The sequence below is a fragment of the Ammospiza caudacuta genome, chromosome 15 (assembly GCF_027887145.1).
Source record: "Ammospiza caudacuta isolate bAmmCau1 chromosome 15, bAmmCau1.pri, whole genome shotgun sequence".
Taxonomy (NCBI): domain Eukaryota; kingdom Metazoa; phylum Chordata; class Aves; order Passeriformes; family Passerellidae; genus Ammospiza; species Ammospiza caudacuta.
The window spans coordinates 4,664,062-4,683,820 of record NC_080607.1 but is presented as its reverse complement, the minus strand read 5'-3'; the positions used below and the strand labels follow the sequence as shown (position 1 = coordinate 4,683,820).

The 19,759-nt window shown below is 55.9% G+C and overlaps 1 protein-coding gene across 1 annotated transcript in view; it reads right to left on the bottom strand.

Moving 5' to 3' along the window:
* Positions 1-19,759, bottom strand: part of CHD6 (chromodomain helicase DNA binding protein 6) — a 101,054-nt gene that overhangs the window by 10,885 nt on the left and 70,410 nt on the right. The window contains exons 15-31 of the mRNA XM_058814436.1: positions 19,110-19,365; positions 18,444-18,654; positions 17,758-17,953; positions 17,091-17,255; positions 16,520-16,699; positions 15,574-15,684; positions 14,087-14,289; positions 13,486-13,685; positions 10,064-10,223; positions 9,391-9,480; positions 8,337-8,440; positions 7,635-7,764; positions 7,336-7,396; positions 6,614-6,671; positions 5,730-5,949; positions 3,261-3,469; positions 567-2,108 (exon numbers count right to left, since the gene is read on the bottom strand). Of these exons, the coding sequence (XP_058670419.1) occupies positions 567-2,108; positions 3,261-3,469; positions 5,730-5,949; positions 6,614-6,671; positions 7,336-7,396; positions 7,635-7,764; positions 8,337-8,440; positions 9,391-9,480; positions 10,064-10,223; positions 13,486-13,685; positions 14,087-14,289; positions 15,574-15,684; positions 16,520-16,699; positions 17,091-17,255; positions 17,758-17,953; positions 18,444-18,654; positions 19,110-19,365 (4,096 nt within the window). The remainder of the gene's footprint in view (positions 1-566; positions 2,109-3,260; positions 3,470-5,729; positions 5,950-6,613; positions 6,672-7,335; positions 7,397-7,634; positions 7,765-8,336; positions 8,441-9,390; positions 9,481-10,063; positions 10,224-13,485; positions 13,686-14,086; positions 14,290-15,573; positions 15,685-16,519; positions 16,700-17,090; positions 17,256-17,757; positions 17,954-18,443; positions 18,655-19,109; positions 19,366-19,759) is intronic.

Here is a 19,759-nt window from a genome sequence, read left to right as displayed (position 1 = left end):
TAGAGCCCACAACTACCCTGCCTTTCTTCCCATCTAGAGGTGAGTATCTCCTTGAACATTCCCACCCCAATGCCCAGCTAGCTTCACAAAGGTCCCAAACAGTCCCCTAGTCTCCAAGAGAAGCAGCAGATTCAGACCAGGGCAGGAAGCCCAAGCTGCTCAGGAAGGACCATCATTCCCCTGAGCGGAATGTGGGGGGCTTGAAGTGCAGTAGCCCCCATGTGTGGCCATTCCCAGGTGGGAGAGAGGGAGGGCATATGCTTTTCCAAAGGGAGCTGCTCAACAGGCAGTGCTCTGTGCCAGAAAGGGAAAGGCATCCTGCATTCCATGGCATGCCCTTAGCAGAAGGGCTGCTGGGGCTCAGGGTGGAGAGTTCTGGTCAGCTCTACTGGCAAAGGCACCCCCTAACACCTTTTGCTCCCAGTTGCAGCAGCCTCAGATCCTACAGACAGGAGGCCACTCCACGGGCTGCCCAGCCCCAAGGTTTGGCTCTGCAAGGAGGACAGCAAGGCCTCCCACCATAGCCAGAGGTGACTGTCAACCTGAGGGAGTTCTCAGGACATTACCTTGGCTCTGGTTGCTGCTGGCTTTCTCCCCATCATCTCTGTTCTCACACTCTTCTTGCTTTATGCCCTGAGGCTCAGGGTGCAGGGTCTCTGTGCAGCCTGTCTGTCCCTCAACATCTCGGCCCAAGGGCTCCTCCCTGACACAGGGGGCCTCTGCCCCCTGAGGCAGAGGTGTGGGCAGGCTGAAGGGCTGGCTTTGAGCCTGGTCTGGTGAGTGCTGCTGGGTGCTCTCCTCATTCAAGCCACAGTCCACCCTGACCTCTGCCCCGGGCTCCCCCAGACCCAGGGACTCCCTCTTGCCATTTACATCTTCTGGGCAAGTGTCCTGTGGTGTGGGGAGACCAGAGTTCTGCTCCTCACCCCCCAGTTCATGAGCCTCAGGGTCAAAATCAGCCCTGGTCCTGGGACCATTCAAGCCTTCCACAGCATCTGCTGCTGCGTCAGAGTTATCATCATCCTCTTCCTCCTCCTCATCTTCCTCGCTGTGGCTCTGACTTGGCCCCGACTTTGCCTCCAATCCTTTCTCCTGCAGCAGACTGATGAACCTCTGCTCAGGAGGAACCTTTAGTTCATAGTTATGGAGACTGGGACTGTAGAGCCCTACACTTAGGACCCTTTCCACGATGCCATGCTCGGGCAGCCCTGCCGCTGGGCTGGCAAGTGCTCCCTTCTGTTCCAAGCCTTTGCTGAGTTTGGCTGGGGCACTCTGCGGAGGATTGCTCTCGGGGGTAGAAGGTGAAGGCTCAGCTTCCTCATTCTGATTGTCCATTCGGTCAGAGCCCACCTGCAAACCCTCCAGGAAGGGAGCCTCTCTCATGGCATCTGCATCGCAGCTGGACGGATCCTCATCCCCCTCCAGCTTGCCCTCGGAGAGTTTGGCGCCGCCGCTTCCGACGTCGGTGCAGGCAGGGCTGTCCCTGGCGAGGGAGCTCTGCTCACTGGGACACGCCTTCTCATCGTACATCATGCACACCAGCGAGTCCGGCAGCGAGCTCTCGTCGTAGTTACTGGAAATGATGTCCCGGACTTCGGACATGAATGTTTCACAGTTTGTGTCCAGCGGGCTGCCCTCAGCCTGGGACATGGTGCTGTCCACGGTTTCGAGCTTGATGTGACCCTCGGCTTCGTTCTCCAGGGCTTCACAGGACTGATCCATCTGGCTGAACATGGGGGAACTGTAGAGTTTGGAGTTAGACTGGTAAAGGCAGCACAGGGTTTCTGAGCCTGGGAGCCCTGTTCTTTTGTGCTGGGCATAGTTTCTGTACGCGTCTAGGAAAGACAGCTGGGGGTCATTCATGATGTAGTAGTCTGTGCGGTTCAGGCCGTGCTTGGCGGTGCCGATGAGCAGGTCCCGGTCGTGTTTGCCACACTCCCACCACACGGGCAGGTAGAGGCTGGGCTGGCACAGCTTGAGGCGCTCGTGGAGCTGCGGGCACTTGAGCACCTGCTCGCGCACCTTCCGCAGCAGCTCAATGCGGTACAGTGTCCTGGCAGCGCGCTCCTCCGTGATGGGCTCCACGTAGATGTCAGGGTCTGGAGGACCTGCAGCAGGGACAGCAAAGCCAAGGACACATTATTTGGGCTGGCAGGAGTTCCTCAGAGGCAGTGATGAGCAAGCTGAGTTTTAACCTTGCTCATACTGCAGGTGAGGTGGGGCCAGTGTTTGTAGCCACTGTTGAGGCCTCTTTTTCCAGTCTCAGTACCTTCCAGTCATATCCCACCAAATGGACACAGGGAGTAAAACCCCCTGACTTCAGCAGCTGGATCAAGAGCAGCACCAGCTGCAGAGGATTTCAGAGTCTGGTCTGAGCTCTGCTCCATCATCACCAGCAGTGCTGGAGCTGCCTGGACCTGCAGGCAGAGTGGCTCCCAGCACTCTGGGCCTCTGGTAGCCCTTCAGCCCATTGTCAGGGAAGGGCAGCTCATGCAGCTCTTCTGATGAGGAACAGCTACCTGAGGTACAACACACACACACACACACACACACACACACACACACAAGGAACTGTGCCTAAGACCAGACTACATGACAGATGTGAGGCAAAATATTTTCTGCTGTTGTTGGAAACAAATCACTTTGTGCCTAAATAGCCCCCAAGGAGCTTTTCATCTATGTCCTGTCCAGTGCCAATGCAGCACCTCTGCAGAGCACTCAAAGGAAACAAATGCCCTGTGTATTGGCCAGGCTTCCTGAGCTTCCTGCAGTGGATCCAGGCTCCATTTACCATGCAGCAGAGCTCCACAGTCAGCACAGACATAGATGGAAAGGACTCTGTCCAACAGAGCAGAGGGATGCTTGGAGAGCAGCAATACAGCTCACCCAAACAACCTCCAGCTCCAGCATGGAGCTGTGCTTTGTGTGTGCTGCTTCTCAACTTGTCTCTCACCTACAGAGGTTGCTGTCTTGGATAAAACTGGTTGTGGTTTCCTGTGAGAACTCCAAGAGATTTGTGAGAGCAGGGGCAGGAGTCCACAGGGCTGTTCTACCCTCCCACTGTGCCAGGGAGGCACTATGTGGTGGGGACAGGGCAGCCAGAAATGCATGAGTGCTGCAAGCCCACGGCCTGCCTGGCATCTCACTGCCTCCAGCTGTCTCTGAAGCTCCTCCCTTGCTCTCCTGCTCCACCAGAGCAGTGGGATCCCTTCAAAATGACCTACCAGTACCCCTCCATAGGCCATGCAATTTCCACTCACCATCCTCCTTCCACAAAGGGAGGCCACAGACATTCTTGCACATGGCCACAAAGCTGTAGAAGTACTTCTCCAGGCTCTCATCTGTCTTCTTCTCCAGTCGAGAGATGGCTCGGAACTGGGCCCAGTCAAAGATTTTTTTCTCTTGATCATAGATAACCCCAAAGGAGGAGACAGTGCGGTAGAAATCTGCCTGCTCCCTTCTGGTCCACCTGTAGAGCAGGGAGGAGATGGGAACACCACGGAGACACATTCTGGGCCCAGAACAGGCAAAGCACCAGGTAGAGAGACTCAGCGAGCACAGTCTAGTTACTGACCAACAGTTCTGAGGGAGGTGTCAGGAGGAACACACTGGGGAGACCACCACAGTACTAGATGCTCTGCCCTCTGGTGCACAGGGAGGAGGAGCAGAGGCCACAGGCCCTTTGGCTCTCAATTGCTGAAAAAACCCTCTTGGCTGCTTCAATAAACCTCTGAGGGCAGCTCTGGACTGTGCTGCCAACAGGGAGGCACAAACCTATCCCATCTACTCCGTTCCTGCTACATCAAGCTGTTTGACTTCCATAGTAAGGTCAGTTCTCTGTAGCAGAATTAAAGGAAAGATGGGCAGACACCGTTCTCATCCAGCCTCTTTCAGAGGGAAACTGAGACTGGGGCTCACTGCTTAAGGGTCCCAGTAACAAACACCACTCACCCTACTGACTCCTGGGGACTCCTGAGGGTCAGCCCCTCCCCAGCAGAGGAGAGCAGCAGTGCTGAGGGAGGAGTTCAGTTACAGCACTCTTAGAATGCAACTTTCATGCTGGCTTGGACCCTATGAGCTTTTACCTAGTGGGGACCACTCAAAGGACACAGATGGTGAAGTGTCCTGGGCAAATACTGGCCCAGGCAGAGCCCAGAGGAAACCCACAGAGAACAGACCTGGGTGCACACAAGAGGGCAAGGGTAGAAAAAGGGGAGCACTGAGGCCTGAAAAAAGCTTCCAGTCAAATCTCAGCCTCTGAATTGCAGCTCTGAGCCAGCACCAGCAAGAAGCTGAGACATATCAAAGGAAAGTAGACAGGGTGTCAACACCCACAGAACTCTCCAACTGCCCAAAATACACCTGGGCCAGCATTGGGGCTGCTGTCATGTTTCATTTCAAAAATGAGAACAACAAGAAGGTTAATTAATAAATATATTAATGATCCAAATCAAGGAACTCAATGGTGAATTTGTCAAAAGGCCTCAAATTAAAGGCCAGTGGAAAACTCCTGTAAGGCAATCTCCCCTATGAAAAGCCCAGAGAATTAAGCAGCAGGAGATACCAGGCTGCTGTGATGCCTACAGCACAACTATTGATGCCCCCACCTCGAAGAGGGGACGGTACAACTAGAAGAAGTCCAGAAAAAGAGGAAAGGGAAGGTGGAGCAGCTTCTACACAAGGAGGCCAAGAACAGAGCACACAGCAGCACATGTGCCATGTGGTTATGTGGGGTCCTGCTGCAGGGACAGGTTCACTGAAGGCAAAACCACTGAGGGCTGGTGACCACAGAGAGTCCCAGTCCTGGGGTGCCATGGGATACTGGCAGCAGCAGCAACAGCATCACCCTGTGCATACCCTCCCCATGGCTGCAGAGAGCCACTCAGGGTGCTGGGACAGTCCCAACCCCCTCCCATTCACTGGGACACAAATGAAATGGGAGCACAGTGCATCCAGGGTGTGTCACCACTGGGCTCCAGTGGCCATGAGCAGGAGGCAAAGGCAGTGGTGTGAGAGCCACAAGGGCTGGAAGGGCACCGCTCACGGCTGTGACAGTGCTCATCTGTCACCCTCATCACAGTGTGTTCCAGGGACACAACTCTCCCCTGCTGAGGCTGACTTGACCCTGGAAACCTGTCCCCTCATGTCCTTTCAGTGTCACCACCTGCTACCCACAAACTCCAGTTTGCAGTGGTATAGTAGGAGTCCTAGTAAAATATATGTATTGTATAAGTAGCCTATGAGTCTCAGTAAAATCTATGTATTGTATAAGTGGCCTTGCCCTGATCCTAGTTGTTCTAAATGGGCTGCAGCTGTGATGTCCTTAACTGGGCGGCAGCTGTGGCTAGTGAAGACAACTGGGATAAGAGGGGGTGGATTGGCTGGTCAGGGAGAGCCTTGGAGGAGCCCTGATGAAGAAGCAGGAACAGCACTGCAGTGAAGAGCTGCTTGTGAGAAAGCCAGTCAGAAGGTACGGGACTCTAGAAACTTGATAACAACAATATGAATACAACACAGTGGAGGCTGCTCCGTGGCTGGGCTGGCTGCTGGAGCAGCAAGGCTCCCATGGCTCAGAGCATGTTCCCTGCCCAGCAAGGACCCCTGTGACTCCATGCCCCATGCAGCTGGCAGCACAGTCAGCTCTGGTGGCATTTACCTGGGTCACTTCTGGGGGTTAGAGAATTCAAGTGGGCTAAATCAGCTTTGCAAAGGCTCCTCTGCTGCATTACCTTTTCTGCATTTCTTTGTTCACTGAGTCCATCTCAGAGGCTCTCCGGAACATCTCATCCTGCAGCCAGTAGCCATGGTTACCAGGCACCAGCATCTCGGCACGGGGAGGCAGCTCCTTGCGGTTGCAGCGCTGGTAGACGGTGACGAGTCGCCGCAGTCTGGCCGTGAGAGCAGAGGAGACAGGCCAGCAGGATCTGTCTGAGTCGGAGCCATCCTGGGCTTCAAACATCAGCCAGGACATTAGTATTTAGCACACATGCACAGCCACAGGTTCCCACATCCTCTGGCAAGCTCCAAGAGCTTCCTCCCACCATCTGCCTTCCATGGGGAGCATGAGCGATCACAGTCATGAACAGGGGGCCATGGGACCCTGCTGGCTCACAGCCTCATCATGTCTTAGCTTCCTTCAGAGAGTCCAGAGGCTGAGATCAGGATAAGAATGATGGCTCCAGGCCAGGCCATGCATGGGAGAAGACTGCAGCTCCCTGCTCAGCAATGGGGCCAGTCAGCCCACAGCATGTGCCAACACTGCCCACTGCAGAGACCTCACATGCTCATCTCATGCAGGGAAGTGCATGGAGAAGAGCAGACTAATGACTTCCAGTCACCCTGGAAGCCTGGGTGAAGCTACCTGAAGCTACCCTGGGTAGCTTTGGCTGGAATCACTCGGAACCCTGTCTGCCCTGCCACAGGGCCTATCCATGGGTCACCTGTGAGTCTGTGCATGACAGCCCCTGCCCAGGTTGAGCTGCCTCATCCACTAATACAGATCAGAATGTCCCTCCAGCCCAGCAGTGGGCTTCTTGGGGTAGCACTCAGGCTTGGCTGTGCCACCCCAAACCCAGGGAAGCCATGGACCACACTGCAGGAGACATGGCCTCACCTGCCGCTGGCTCGTCCCGCTTCTCACTGGCTTCACCCACCCCAGCAGCCACGATGTCCTGCAAAAGGAAACAATCAGAGAGGGCTCAACCCCACACAGAACGCCCAGCAGCCACAGCCTACCCCTCCTTGGCAGGGTGGTGGGATGGGCAGGGTAGTGTGTTCAGTGTGCTTGGGCTGCAGAGATGCTGTTTGTGCCCAGCACACAGGAGCAGAGGTGACAGCTCAGAGAGGCTATTTTGGGCCTGGAGGGAAAGATCACCACAGTGACAGAGGCTGTAGTGCCACTGCTCAGGACAGTTGCAGCGTGACTGCCTCCACTGTTCAAACAATCCTTGCACTCTCCTGTGCTGCCTCATTCCCTGATCTTCCTCTCCCCCAAGGCCATTTCTTTTGGGACATCCCTGACCCCTCTGCCAGGGCCCCATGTGGTTCCTGAAGCCAACCAAGACTGAGAACCAGCATTCCTGGGAATCCCCAGCCCTCAATACCCTTCAGTTCCCCACGAAGAAGATGCTGCCCACATCCACAGGGAACACAGAGAAGCACAGCAGAAGCTGTGCTCCAGGGAGCAGAAGCAATGCACACAAGATGGGACACACCAGGCAGACCAGCCATGCTAGCTCCCTGCTGCCGTGCAGCAGAGCTGAGGGAGCCAAGTCTGCACTGCAGGGCAGGCTGGGCAGCATCAGATGTGCATTTGACACTATGAATCCCACTCACCTCCTGTTTTGACAGCCCCTCCAGCTTTTCTCCACTGCTCTCTTCTTTTTCCACACTGCTCCTGGGTGAGAGAGTTAACAGTTCCTGGTAGTGGCAGCACAGCCTCTGTGGCTGTACCAGTTCTCAGCACCAAGAAGCAAAGAACTGGTGCTCATGCCACCTCTCCACCTCATACTGGGAACCAGCTCCCTTCTGCCCTTCCCTCTGTGCTCAGAAGCACAGCCTGCTCCCTCCCTCCACTGCAGTGCCCCAGGAGAGAGCCAGGTTGCTGTGGGAGCTCGGCTCCATCCCCTGCCCACCTTTCGGCAGCATCCTGTGCCCCATCGCTGACGCCCTGCTCGGCAGAGAGCAGCTTCTCATCGGGCATGCCCACCTTCTCCAGGAAACACAGCGCCGGGTCCGCCCGCATGGCATTGTACCGCTCGTAACCTGCCACAGCCGGGACAGACAGACAGCACACAGCCTGGTTCACAAAAACCTCCTACTCCTGGCACACAGCTCCCCACCCGGCTCCCACTCCCTCTGTTCTACCACGACAGCAGTTCTCACCCCCAGGAACTCACACCACTTTCCCAAAAGTGGCTAATGGCTCTGCAAGCAGGCAAAGGGAAGGGTCAGCCTTCCCATCCCAGCCAGCAGCAGCACAGCCACCACACAGCGTGCAGCTGGGGCAAACAGCCCCGTGTCTCCTGGAAACTGCACCAGGACTCCATGACGAGGCCAAGAAAAGATCTGTGCCTTTCTCCTTGCCCTCACACAGCAACTGCACACTGCTCCTGGCAAACCAGAGTCTACCACGAGATCTGGCATGCCCACCCTGGGCACTGTGGGGTGCCTGTTCCCCACCCAAACATGCTGCTGGCACCTGGGGAGGCTGTCCTGGCCTTGTGTGGCTGTGGAGCGTGGCCACAGCTCTGTCCCTTGCACAGCACAACACTGCCTCCAGCAGCAGAGGTGCTCATCCCCCCACACAGCAGCACCCACCAGAGCTGGGTACACACCGTGCTTGAAGACGCCGATGAGCAGGGATTTATCAGCTTCGGCATTCCACCAGTCCACGGGAATCTCCACGTAGTCAATGTCTGGCAGCAGCACATCCAGCTCCCTGTGGCAGACATGGTATGAACACCCCTCTCCCAGCCTCAGCAGACACTGAGGGGCACTGGGCACTCCTCAGAAGGGACACGGGGAGGGCAGGTGCCACAGCTTGCTGGCTTGGGCACAGCTAATGAACACTGGCCTGGGGCCCCACCATGACATGGGCACACATCTCCCTGGGGTCAAAGAACTGGAGCCTTGGCTCCACCACAACCTGCTGCCCTCCTGCTCCTCCTTCTCCAGGGCAGGATGCCCTCAGCCTCTCTCCAGCCTCCCCACCCAAGTCATCTCCAGAGGACTGAAGATCCCGTCTGACCTGAACAGCATCTCTAGAGGTAAAACACTTCACACCTACCAACCCCAAAAGAACAGTGTCTCCCCACACACATTGGTGCTGATGGAATTGTGCTGGGGAAGGCAGCAGCCCCTACTTGGGGAAATTAAGCTTTTAAGTTCAGCATATCACACTTCTCTGAGAAGCACTGAGAGCTGAGTCTTTGCAGCAAGGTCAGCAGCTGGCAGGCTGCAGGCTCAGTGCCATTACAGAGCCTGTGGGTCCCACTGTTCCCAGGGCTGGCAGGGACTGCAGGCCACAGCGATGGGGCGTGCTCTGCTCTGAGGCCTGGCCCTGAGACTGAGAGCAGTCTCTATGGACTCCCACTTTGGATAAGGGCCCATCTGTCAAGCAGCACACAGAAGCATTTTCCTGCAGGGTACCCCTCTAAGTCCCCACTGCACCCAGGCTGGTGCTACAGTCTCAGAGTTGCCTCAGCAGGGCTGCTATGGCTGCAGTCTCTGCACAGGCAGGGTGGCTGCCTGACAGTGAAGTTCTGCCTGAGGAAGACCTGGGGTCTGATTCATCTGGAGCTGCAGAGAGCCCAGATGTGGCTGGGTCAGACACCTGTGGCAGCTCTCAAGCCCAAGAAGCCTTGCAGGGGTTCAGCATTAGGTCCCTACCTGGCAGGGGTCCCCTCAAAGGCTTTATCCGCAGCCTCCCCCAGCACTTCAGCCTTCAGGTAGTAGAGCATTCGCACCCGCAGCAGAACCCTGTCCCGGGGGGCAGAGAGGTCAGCAAAGCCAGCAAAACCTGCTCCACACCGTGTTCTCCCACATGGAAGCACCCACTTCCACCAAGCAGGGTGGGCAGTGACCAGGCAGTGTCATGCCACCCTGCCCAGCCCTGTGACCCGGTGGCCAGAGGGTCGCTGCTCAGGACACGGCTTCCATGAGCTGGAGGGGAACGAGGGCGGTCCAGGAGTGAGAGTATGGTCATCCTCTGTGGGCTGTGAGCCCTTCACAGCTCCCTCCCACCCTCCCAACACTAAAGGCCCTCAGCCCACTGTCTCCATGAGCCAATGTGGGCTCCCACAAGGGGGAATGGTTTTAAATTAAAAGAGGAAAGATTTAGGTTAGATGTTAGGAAGAAATTCTTCACTCTGAGGGTGATGAGGCCCTGGCACAGGTTGCCAGAGAAGCCATGGCTGCCCCATCCCTGTTCAAGGACAGGTTGGACAGTGCTTGGAGCAACCTGGGATAAGGAAAGGTATCCCTGTCCTTGGCCAGGATAATGTAATAAGATGTTCCTTAAGGCTCCTTCCAACCCAAACCACTCCATGATTCTCTGACTCACTTGTTGCAGTGCTGCTTGAGGTGCTTCTTGTAGCTGTCATCATGGAGCACCACCTCGGGGTTGCAGGTGGCGAGCCAGTCTGCGTTCTTTATCTCAGGAAGCAGCATCTGGTTCTTCGTCTTCTTGCCCTTCCTGCCTCTGGGCACCGGTGCTGACAGGCCTGTGGGAGCGAGTGGCAGCCAGTGAGCACCGCGGGCACGGCGGGCACTGCTGCCAGGCACCTCTGGCACTGCAGGCTGGGGGGGCAGCAGAGCTGCGAGCTGCAGGAGCCCGGGCAGAGCTCCCAGCTGCAGCCTGGAGAGCCAAGGAGAGCAAGTGCACGGGGCAAACACAGAGTATGGGACAGTCCATCTCTATGAAAAACTTGGGGATCACCACAGAAACAGAACTACTGTGTGTTCTCAGTGCAATGCTGAGCCCAAATGATAACACGGCCCCTCAATGTGCAAAAATATCACATGGAAAGGAATGAAGCAGGGAAGGGACCTTGGTCCTGGCCATAGCCCTTGGAGACTTAGACACCACAGGCACCTCTAAAGGTCACTCTATGAGGACAGTTATTTGGGACAAGAGTTCAAACAAGAACCTCCCAAATGATCAAAGAGCAGCAGAGCTGCTGATCTGATCTGTAAGGGCTGTTTCTTGTACCGTGCATCTGGAGCAGGGCTGGGGGGAACTGCAAGGGTGCTAAGGTACCAACTGGAAATGGAATGCAGTCTCATCTGCCTGACAAAGATAAAATGAGACCCAGTGGCTGGAGATGAAAATTAAACACAGTTCAACCTTGAAATAAGGTGTGAGTTCACAGCAGAACATGGAAACAACTCCTGGTGGGGTCACTGCTGTTTGGAGTCTCCAGAGAGGGATAAGCTGCCTCCCTGGGTAGGAGTTGCAAACATGAAGGGGAAAGGATGCCTGGGCAGTCCCATCCCATCTGTCTGGTCTTGTAACACCAGTGAAGAAGAGAAAGCGTCACTATATCATCAACTCCTGCATAAAGTCTGCAGCTCCATGACAGGACAAGGGCTGTGGCCCAGCTGCCTGCTGGAGGCCTGCACAGGCACCAGGCCTCCTGTCCCCAGCACCAAACTGGCCTGATGAACTCTGGGCAGATGCTGCTTCCTCAGCAGCTTGGCCTGCTCCAGGATGAAAGGCAGGATGGTGCTAGATCAGAGCAGAGCTCTGAGTTGGGCTGTCTGGGCGCTGTGCCCACCCCTTGTGATTGCATGGATGTGGGATTGAGAAGAGCTCCAGGATGCCCCAGCAAAGGTTTAAGGTCGTTGTTGCTCTCTGCCTGTCAGGGATGGGGCAGGACTTGCCCAGTCAGCTCTCTGCAGACACAAGTGGTACCTGAGGCTGCCTGGGGAACCACAGCAGTTCCTGCCAGAGGAAGGAGCTCTGCTCTGCCCTCAGTGTTCTGCTGCTTCTGCTCCTCTCCAGCTCCTGACATCAGGCTGAGGCATTGCTGCTCCTCTGGCCCAGACAACACAGAGGTTAAACAGGTGGGAAGAGCCATTCTAAAGAGTTGGTGAAGAAGCTCCTGGTGGCTTTGCTGGTCAATAGTCAATGCTCTTGCACTAAAGCAATCCTGACCATCTGCTGAAACCGTGGCTTGTTTGTCACTTAGCATTATCTAAATCAAGTCCACTCATAGCAGTTTATTTGCTTCTGACTCTTGTTCTGCTCCCCACAGGACTCTCAGGCCCACTCCCAGCTGCTCTCAGGGCAGGGCTGAGAGTAGGAAGCAGCACTGCCAAAGTGACTCCCATTGCAGGAGGTGACTGGAATAACTTAGAGCAGACAACAAAAGAAGCCACATCCTTGGATGTCAGGCTGCAAAAGCCAGTTGGACACTTCCAGGCAGAAGGAAATTATGACGTTGGGTTTTAAGCACCAACTATGATGCATTTGGTGCTCAGCAGCATCACCACTCCAAAACAGCCTTCCCTGTGCTCCACCATCTGGGAACAGAAGTCCCAGGTTTCAGCCCAGCTCCCTGATGTCAAAAGCAGTCTGGAGAGTACCAGCCCCCTCATTACTCACCTTGTGCCACAGATCACAAGTACAGAACAAGCAGCACATGGCTGCTGGGCTCTGACTCCCTGAGGGACACTGTGGCCTTCCCCAGCCCCACTCACCTGTCCTGAGAGCCACAGGATGCAGGCAATGTGCTGCAAGGTCAGCCAGAGCCTCTGGCACAGCAGGCAGTGACCACATGTCCCAGGCCACAAGCCCAGGTGCAGAGAGCCAGCAGCCACTCTGTGCTCACAGGTGAGGAGCCCTGTGGCTGCCTCATTCACAGGGTGGGCTCTATGGCTGCCCCAGTCCCAGGGAGGCCTACAGAGAGCAGGCATTGTGCTGCAGGTAGGGAGGCCAATCTGCAGTGTCCATCACTGAGGCGGAGCTAGAGCCAGAGGGGGAGCAGGGCTGACAAGTCTCTGGGTGACCTGTCTGAAACTGAGGGTACGCTGGGAACTTCTACATGACAGAATACAGACACGGGGAGCCAACAGATGCAATTACAGATCTGACATGTGACACATGAACTTCAGACACTGCCTCTGAGCAGACAGAGCACAGCCAGGCCTAGGACAAGGGTCCTGCTACATAGAGTGAGAGAAGACAACATCACCTGGGGAGCACTTATGCATTGCATAATTCTCAGAACAAACCAACACTGCACCTCCACCCATCAGGGCAGGCACTGCAGACCAGTAGATCAGGGACAAACACCATGACAAGGGGAAACAAAAGGGGGAAAAAAAAGGGAAATCACAAAATCACAGAATATTTGGAGTTAAAAGGGACCCATAAGGATCATTGAGTCCAGCTCTTAAGTGAATGGCCTATATGGGGATCAAACCCACAGCCTTGCTGTGAGATGGATGCTCAGCTGCACCCCCAGCTTTCCCTGGTGCAGCTGCTCATGCTGCCCAGAGGCAGAGGCAGGGTTCTGCACCATGTCCATGCTGTGCCCTCTGGGGCCCTGAGGAGCAGCCTGAGGCATGCCCGTGCCCTGAGTGGAATCAGCACCTCATCCCTATCACACCCAACATGTTCATACAGTCACTGGTGCTCATGAGCTCACTGCCCAGCACCTCCCTGTGCAGGGGAACCACAACAGTATTCATAGGCCAGAGGAGATTTAGCAGCACCTCTGTTCCCACCTCAAGGCTCTCTCTGCACTGAAAGACAGAAAACAGCCTCCCTCACTCAGCCAGCCCCTGCTGCTGGCTCTGAGGGTCAGTGTGGAGGTCAGCTCCATGGAAGCCTCTTTCTCTGTGCAGAGAGAATTGCAGTGCTGAAGCACAAACACTTGCAGACTGTTTCCATCAGCTCTGCTTTGAATTCTGCAGCCTCAGTCTCACAGGCTGGCATGGGGCAGTGGGTACGGATGCAATGGCAGAGAGAACACGCAATACCTGAGTGATTCTGCAGAGCCTGATTCTGGCCATCCTTCGTCGGCGTGATGAGATCCCAGATAAAACTCTTGATCTTCTCATCCCCCTTGTAGTGTTTGACACAATACACCAGCAAGGCCCGACAAATCATCTCCATGTCCTTCTCATTCAGGTGCCACTTGAACCGCCCATGGGTCAGGATATCTTTCCAGCGTCCCCAGCTGAAACAGCAGGAACACAGAGTGAGCACTCCTGTGCAATTAGAGACCTTGCTGGCACCTCTCTCAAGGAGCTCCTGTGGGGGCACAGCCCTGCCAGATCCCCTAGATGGGGATGTTTTGCCCACACATTACAGGAGCAGAGAGGGGGAGAGGTTTGCAGCACTGAACAGGGAAGAGGCAGGAGCAGACTCTGGAAGTGCCAATTGCCAGCTTTGTCCTGCTAACTCTTCTTCCACCCCAAACGTTCACTCAGAACCCAGGTCCCACCAGCGGGGTCACTGCTGGAAGGAGGCAACACAGCAAGCAGGACAGACACGAAGTGGCTGGTGCAGCCAGCGGGTGCCCATGGGCACTGGGGCAGCTGGAGGCTCTGGCTGTGCTCTCACAGGGGTGAGACTCACCCAAATATCAGCAGGTTCTTCTCCACACGGAAGCACTCAGCCCGCAGGTAGCGCCGCGTCTTCTCGTTGAAGCGCCGCGAGCGCGTGGGTCGCTCGTCCGAGTCACTGTCCAGCTCAGAGAATTCCATCAGCTCGTCCTCCTCGAAGGAGTTGTAGTGCTTGGTTTGCTTCCGCACCCGGGGTCTGTCGATGACCAGGCTCTCCTGTGATGGACAGAGCAGAGAGCACTCTCAGGTACAGGCAGAAACACTTTTATGTGCTCTTCTGGCCCCTGTCACCCGGGCTCTGCTCAGCCTCTGGCTCTTGGCTTGCCAGTCCTGCGGCTGACCATCACCTTCCCACTAGGATACCTGCTTCAAGTTTCCTGTGTGCAGTTCTGCCTGCACAAGTGACAACTCCTGACCAGCACAAAATTCAGCCTGACTGATGACAGGCTAAAATCAGCCCCCTCTGTGTCCAAACGTCTGACTGCCAGCAGCTGACTCAGCTCTGAGTCACTCCTGGCCCTCTCTGCAGAGCCTGTGCCAAGCACTGTGCTGAAGGCAGTGCAGTCTCTGTGTCAGGGGGACAGGTGGGCTGGAACAGGAAAAGCAGCTTCCAAGAAGGTGCAGCAGGGAGCAATATGAAATTAAATAGCATGTACCTGCCCCCTCTCCTTAGCCCACCCTGTTGAATGAATTCATGTAATGTAAATCTGCCTGGATTTCAGGCACATAGGACACACACACACACACACACACAAACACACACACTCTCCCATTGCTCCAGCTTGAGCAGTGAGCTCTGCAGAGTTGCAGGACCTCCCTCCTGCTGCTGCCTAAAACCATCTCTTACAGCACTGCTGCCTCAGTTGGAATCATGGCAGCCTTGGGGCCGCACTGGAGCCAGTGATAGCACCCTGTGCCTGGAGGAGCTGGGAAGAGAGACCTGAGCTGCAGCCAAGCCCATCACCTCAGCAGGGCCAGCAGAGCACTGGGATCCCCTCTGTCCCCTCCTACCTCCTGACAGGCAGAGTCACCAGTCTGCACTCAGGAGAGAGAGCAGAGGGGCAGCTCCCATCTCTGCTCTCTGTGACCAGGGATAGGACCCATGGGAATGACTGGAGCTGCACCAGGAAAAGGTCCTTTCCCCAGAGGATGGCTGGGCATTGAACAGGCTCCCCAGGGAATGGGCATAGGCCCAAGGCTACCAGAGCTCAAGGAGCATTTGGAAAATGCTCTCAAGCAGAGGGTGAGGTTGTTGGGAGTAGCTAGAAGAACAGACTGAGTACCGTGAAAGATCAGGGAGACACAGACCAACATGTGGCTAAATAAATCAGGGCTTTAGCCAGCGTTTGTGGGTCAGTCTTCCCTTGCACTAATTCTTGATGCCCAACACAAACCTCTTTGAGAGCCTGGAGGAAGCATGCAGCTCCCTGGACACTTGGACACCAGGCCACATGGTGTCAGATCAGTTGTAGGGCACACAGGACACAAACTGCATCCTACCTTCTCATTCTTGGCATCTGTATCAAGCTCCGCTATCTTGGCCCACTTCTGCCAGAAGTTGGGGTCATCTAAGGAAATGTCAGTTCTGTTTCCTGATGCTACAAAGCTGGCCTAGGAGAGAAAGAAGAGGAATGAAGCAGGTGCAACCCACCATCCAGCTGTGCTTTCTTCCATACAGAGATCCCCCAATGCCAGTCTGAGTGCACAGCCTTGCTGCTATGGGATGTTACACCCTAAGCTGCTACGTGCCAGAGGGTTCTTTGTCTGCCTGAGGGAGCTGAACTCCTCTGTTCTGCAGTCATGCCTGACCCATTGTAAATGGAGGCTGGGTTGTGCAAGAGGAGGAGGGCCCTTAGTGGTCCCAGCAGGCCAGAGCATAGCACAGAGCTCTGTCTGGGGGTTTTATCAGGCCCCACAGCACACAGCTTCCATGGCACAGCAGCACCTGGCTTTGGGCATCATGCAGCCCAGCAGCTGGGTCCTGCCACCATCCAGCCCTCATGGCTGAACATCTTAGGCAGCCTTCTATCACCTGCCAGGCTGGTGGCCCCTCCTCAATGCTCTGCTGACCATCAGAGAGACAGGAGAGCACACCAGCCCCAGCACAGCCAAGGTCTCACTGGCACACTGAGACAGCAGGGCTTGGCCTCCATGTGGACATGTCTCCATACACAGGTAGGAGGTTGGACAGGTCTCCATACACAGGTAGGAGGTTGGACAGGTCTCCACACACAGGTAGGAGGCTAGACAGTCTCCATACACAGGTAGGAGGCTGGACAGGTGTCCAAACACAGGTAGGAGGCTGGACAGTCTCCACACACAGGTAGGAGGTTGGACAGGTCTCCACACACAGGTAGGAGGCTGGCTGACCACTACTGCCCTGCATGTTCCCCTTCTTCCACCCCCGAGGGAAGCCCCCCTTCCCTCCCACTGGAGCACAGCATACCTTTGCAAATGTGGAGCCCTTTCCCTCAGACTGGATCGTGATGGTCTGTGTCCTGCGCTGGAGGATCTGATCAATGTCTTCCTCACAGAACTTCGACCCCTCATCCTCCTCATCCATGAGTGCGCCGTAGGCTCCCTTCCGCAGCAGGTCCTCCACCTCCATCTTGGAGAGCTGCTGAACCTGCCCAAAGCACAGGGGCATCACCAACCCGGCCAGCAACCATTACCACTGCACAACAGGAGAAGGCTCCTCCCTCTGCTTCAGAACAAAGGGCCCTAAGCCAACCCAGACTAGCTGCTGTTAAAACAAAGAGGTCACTTCAAAACTCTTCCTGAGGGACTATCAGGAAATTCAGCCCACACCACTCCACCACACCACATGTCCCCTATCCCCATGGCAGTGCAGGAACAGTCTGGCAGGCCAGAGAGCAGTAGTGTGAGTGTGTGGGACTGGGCTCTCCCTCCCCAAAGGCTGCTGAGTCCCTGCTCTGACCTGGCAGTGACTTGCAGGGGGAGGAGGAGAGATCTCCTGCAGAGGCTCCCACCTGGCCCCGCTCCAGCAGCCAACCTACCCCATTGGTGCTGCCCTTGCGGTTGATGTCCTGCAGCACAGCTTTGTCCAGGCCCAGCTTCAGGCTGGCCTTGTCGAACATCTCGCGCTCGTAGGAGTTCCTGGTGATGAGGCGATAGACCTTCACAGCCTTGCTCTGCCCGATGCGATGGCAGCGAGCCTGAGCCTGTCAGGGCAGAGGGCACAGTGTCAGCGCAGGGAGCCCAGCTGGACGAGGACCAAGTGGTATTCTGCATCAGCATCTACACTCACCCACCTAACCCACAGTCACCTCCCATCCACCACAGCACGCTCATTCCCTGCCTGTGGCTGACATGGCAGGGCTCTGGCACAGCCTGCACAGCTGTGGAGCAGGAATGAGAGATCCCAGCACCCTCAGGCAAGGACACAGGGTTAAGGCTGGAGCCTTGGCTCTCTACAGATGTGGCACACAACACTGCACGCACTCCAAAAACAGGTATGGACACAGTGTAGCCTGCATCTGTGTTTTCAGAGCCACACTGCGATCTCCCCCATGTCCTGTTCCCCCTGCCCACATTCCTGCCAGCCGTCCTGACACGGTACCTCGTGCCCAGTACAGCTGGTGCTGCTGCCCTGCTGTCCCTGCCTGGCACAAGTGACAGAAGCTGTGCCTCGGGACCTCATGACAGCCCTGCCCAGCCCATTACCTGCAGGTCATTCTGTGGGTTCCAGTCGGAGTCGAAGATGATGCAGGTGTCAGCAGCAGTCAGGTTGATGCCCAGCCCGCCTGCCCGCGTGCACAGCAGGAACACAAAGCGATCCGAGTCGGGCTTGCAGAAGCGGTCGATGGCAGCCTGGCGCAGGTTGCCGCGCACCCGCCCGTCGATGCGCTCGTAGGTGTACCTGTTCAGGAGAGGGAGAGCTTAGAGCAGGGCCCCAAGAGTCTGTGGCCTTCAAATCCCTTTCTGCTCCTTCCCCCAGGCTGTGTGGGCACACCAGCCAGGACTTACTGGCAGGACCTGCGCTCAGGTGGAGGCTCAGGCCCCATCAGCCTGTGGGCACTGTGGCTGTTCCCAAAAGTTGTGCCTCTTATGATAACAAAATCATCACAACCCCATGCACGGTGCACAGATATGGGGCTCATGGGAACCAGGACCAAGGGAATGATCTACTTTTACCCGGTCACTCTGAGGACTAGCCCTAAACTACACAGAATGAAAGTGAAGTGCTTAGCTCTGGGGTCTCCACACCCACCAGTAGTACATGGTAAAACAGATCCATCAGTATCTGGGCATGGAATGGCCAAATCCCCACCCTGTGCTGTTGCCACTCCATGTGCAGTGCATGGAGGTACTGTGGAGGAGTCGTGGTGAATGCTGGAGCCTGTACTAACCGTCTCTGGATGAGATAATCCTCCAGGATGTCAAGGCAGCGCACCATCTGCGAGAAGATGAGCACCTTGTGCCCACCAGCAATCAGCTTGGGAAGCAGCTTATCAATGAGCACCAGCTTCCCAGCTGCCTGGATCATCGCCTGCAGCTGGAAGTCTGGTGCCTCTGGGCAGTGTGTTTTGCGGAAGTCTTCCAGGATCTTCTCCTCTGCCCCTGCCATGTGAAAAGGGATATGAGCTCTTGGCAAGCCTGGCAGTGCAGCTGCCCAGGGCAGCAGCAAAGGATTGCATGAGCAACAGAATCCATGCAGTCAGAGCTAGGGAGGCTGGCCAGAGACCTCCTGCAGACCCTCCGCTCCTGGGACTAAACTTCTGTAGGGCTCACATCAGCTCTTGGCAGATTAAGTCAGGCTGGGACACTGGTCCTGTGTTGGAACACCCCCAAACACAGTGAGCCTCAGGAGACTCTAAGGTACCCATCAGCAAGCAGCCCTTGGAGGGAGCTGGGCTGCCTGGGAAGGCAACAGGACAGAGCACTGCCACCTCATGGGCAGATGGCACAAGGCCCGAGCTGGCTCCCCAGCTAGGCAAGTTCTGTTGGGAGTGAACAGTAAATGCTGCAGTGACACCTGTGTGTCCCCCCACACAACTCCTGTGCACAGCCCTCACCATTGATGAGGTACGGGTGATTGCAGCACTTGCGCAGCTCCATCATTGTATTGATGAGGTTGGGCATATTGTGCTGGTTGGCACCCTTGGAGAGGAAGGAGAAATTCTTCTCCAGGATGGCCCGGTAGTATTTCTTCTGGATATTGGTCAGCTCCACTTCAATGATGGTCTCCTGCTTGGGTGCCAGATTCTTCTCTACATCATCCTTCAGCCGTCGCAGCATCATGGGCTTGAGGATGGACTGCAGCTTCTTCACCTGCAGAGCAAGCACAGACACTCACTGCCTTCCCTGCACGGAAGCACATGGGCCAGCAGAGGGGTCTGCTAGCCTGGAGCCTCCCCGTGCTGCAAACCCACTACAGGTGACTAGAGCAGCTGCTCAGCAGCCAGCCAGGACAACTTCAGGGCCTGGGGTCTTTGGGGCAGGCATGAGCAGTCCCAGGCTATGAGCTTCACATGCCTGGGCTGCCAGCAGCATTAGTGTCTGATGCAGGAGGAGAGCTGAGACTTTGGATGGTAGCTGAGATGGTGGTTGCTTCATGTGCCTGTGCCTGCTCCCACAGAATGACAATCTTTGTGCAATTTCCACATTCAAAAGGCAGTGGGACAGCCCAGGCAACTAAGCAGCTTCCCATGACCCACACTCAAGG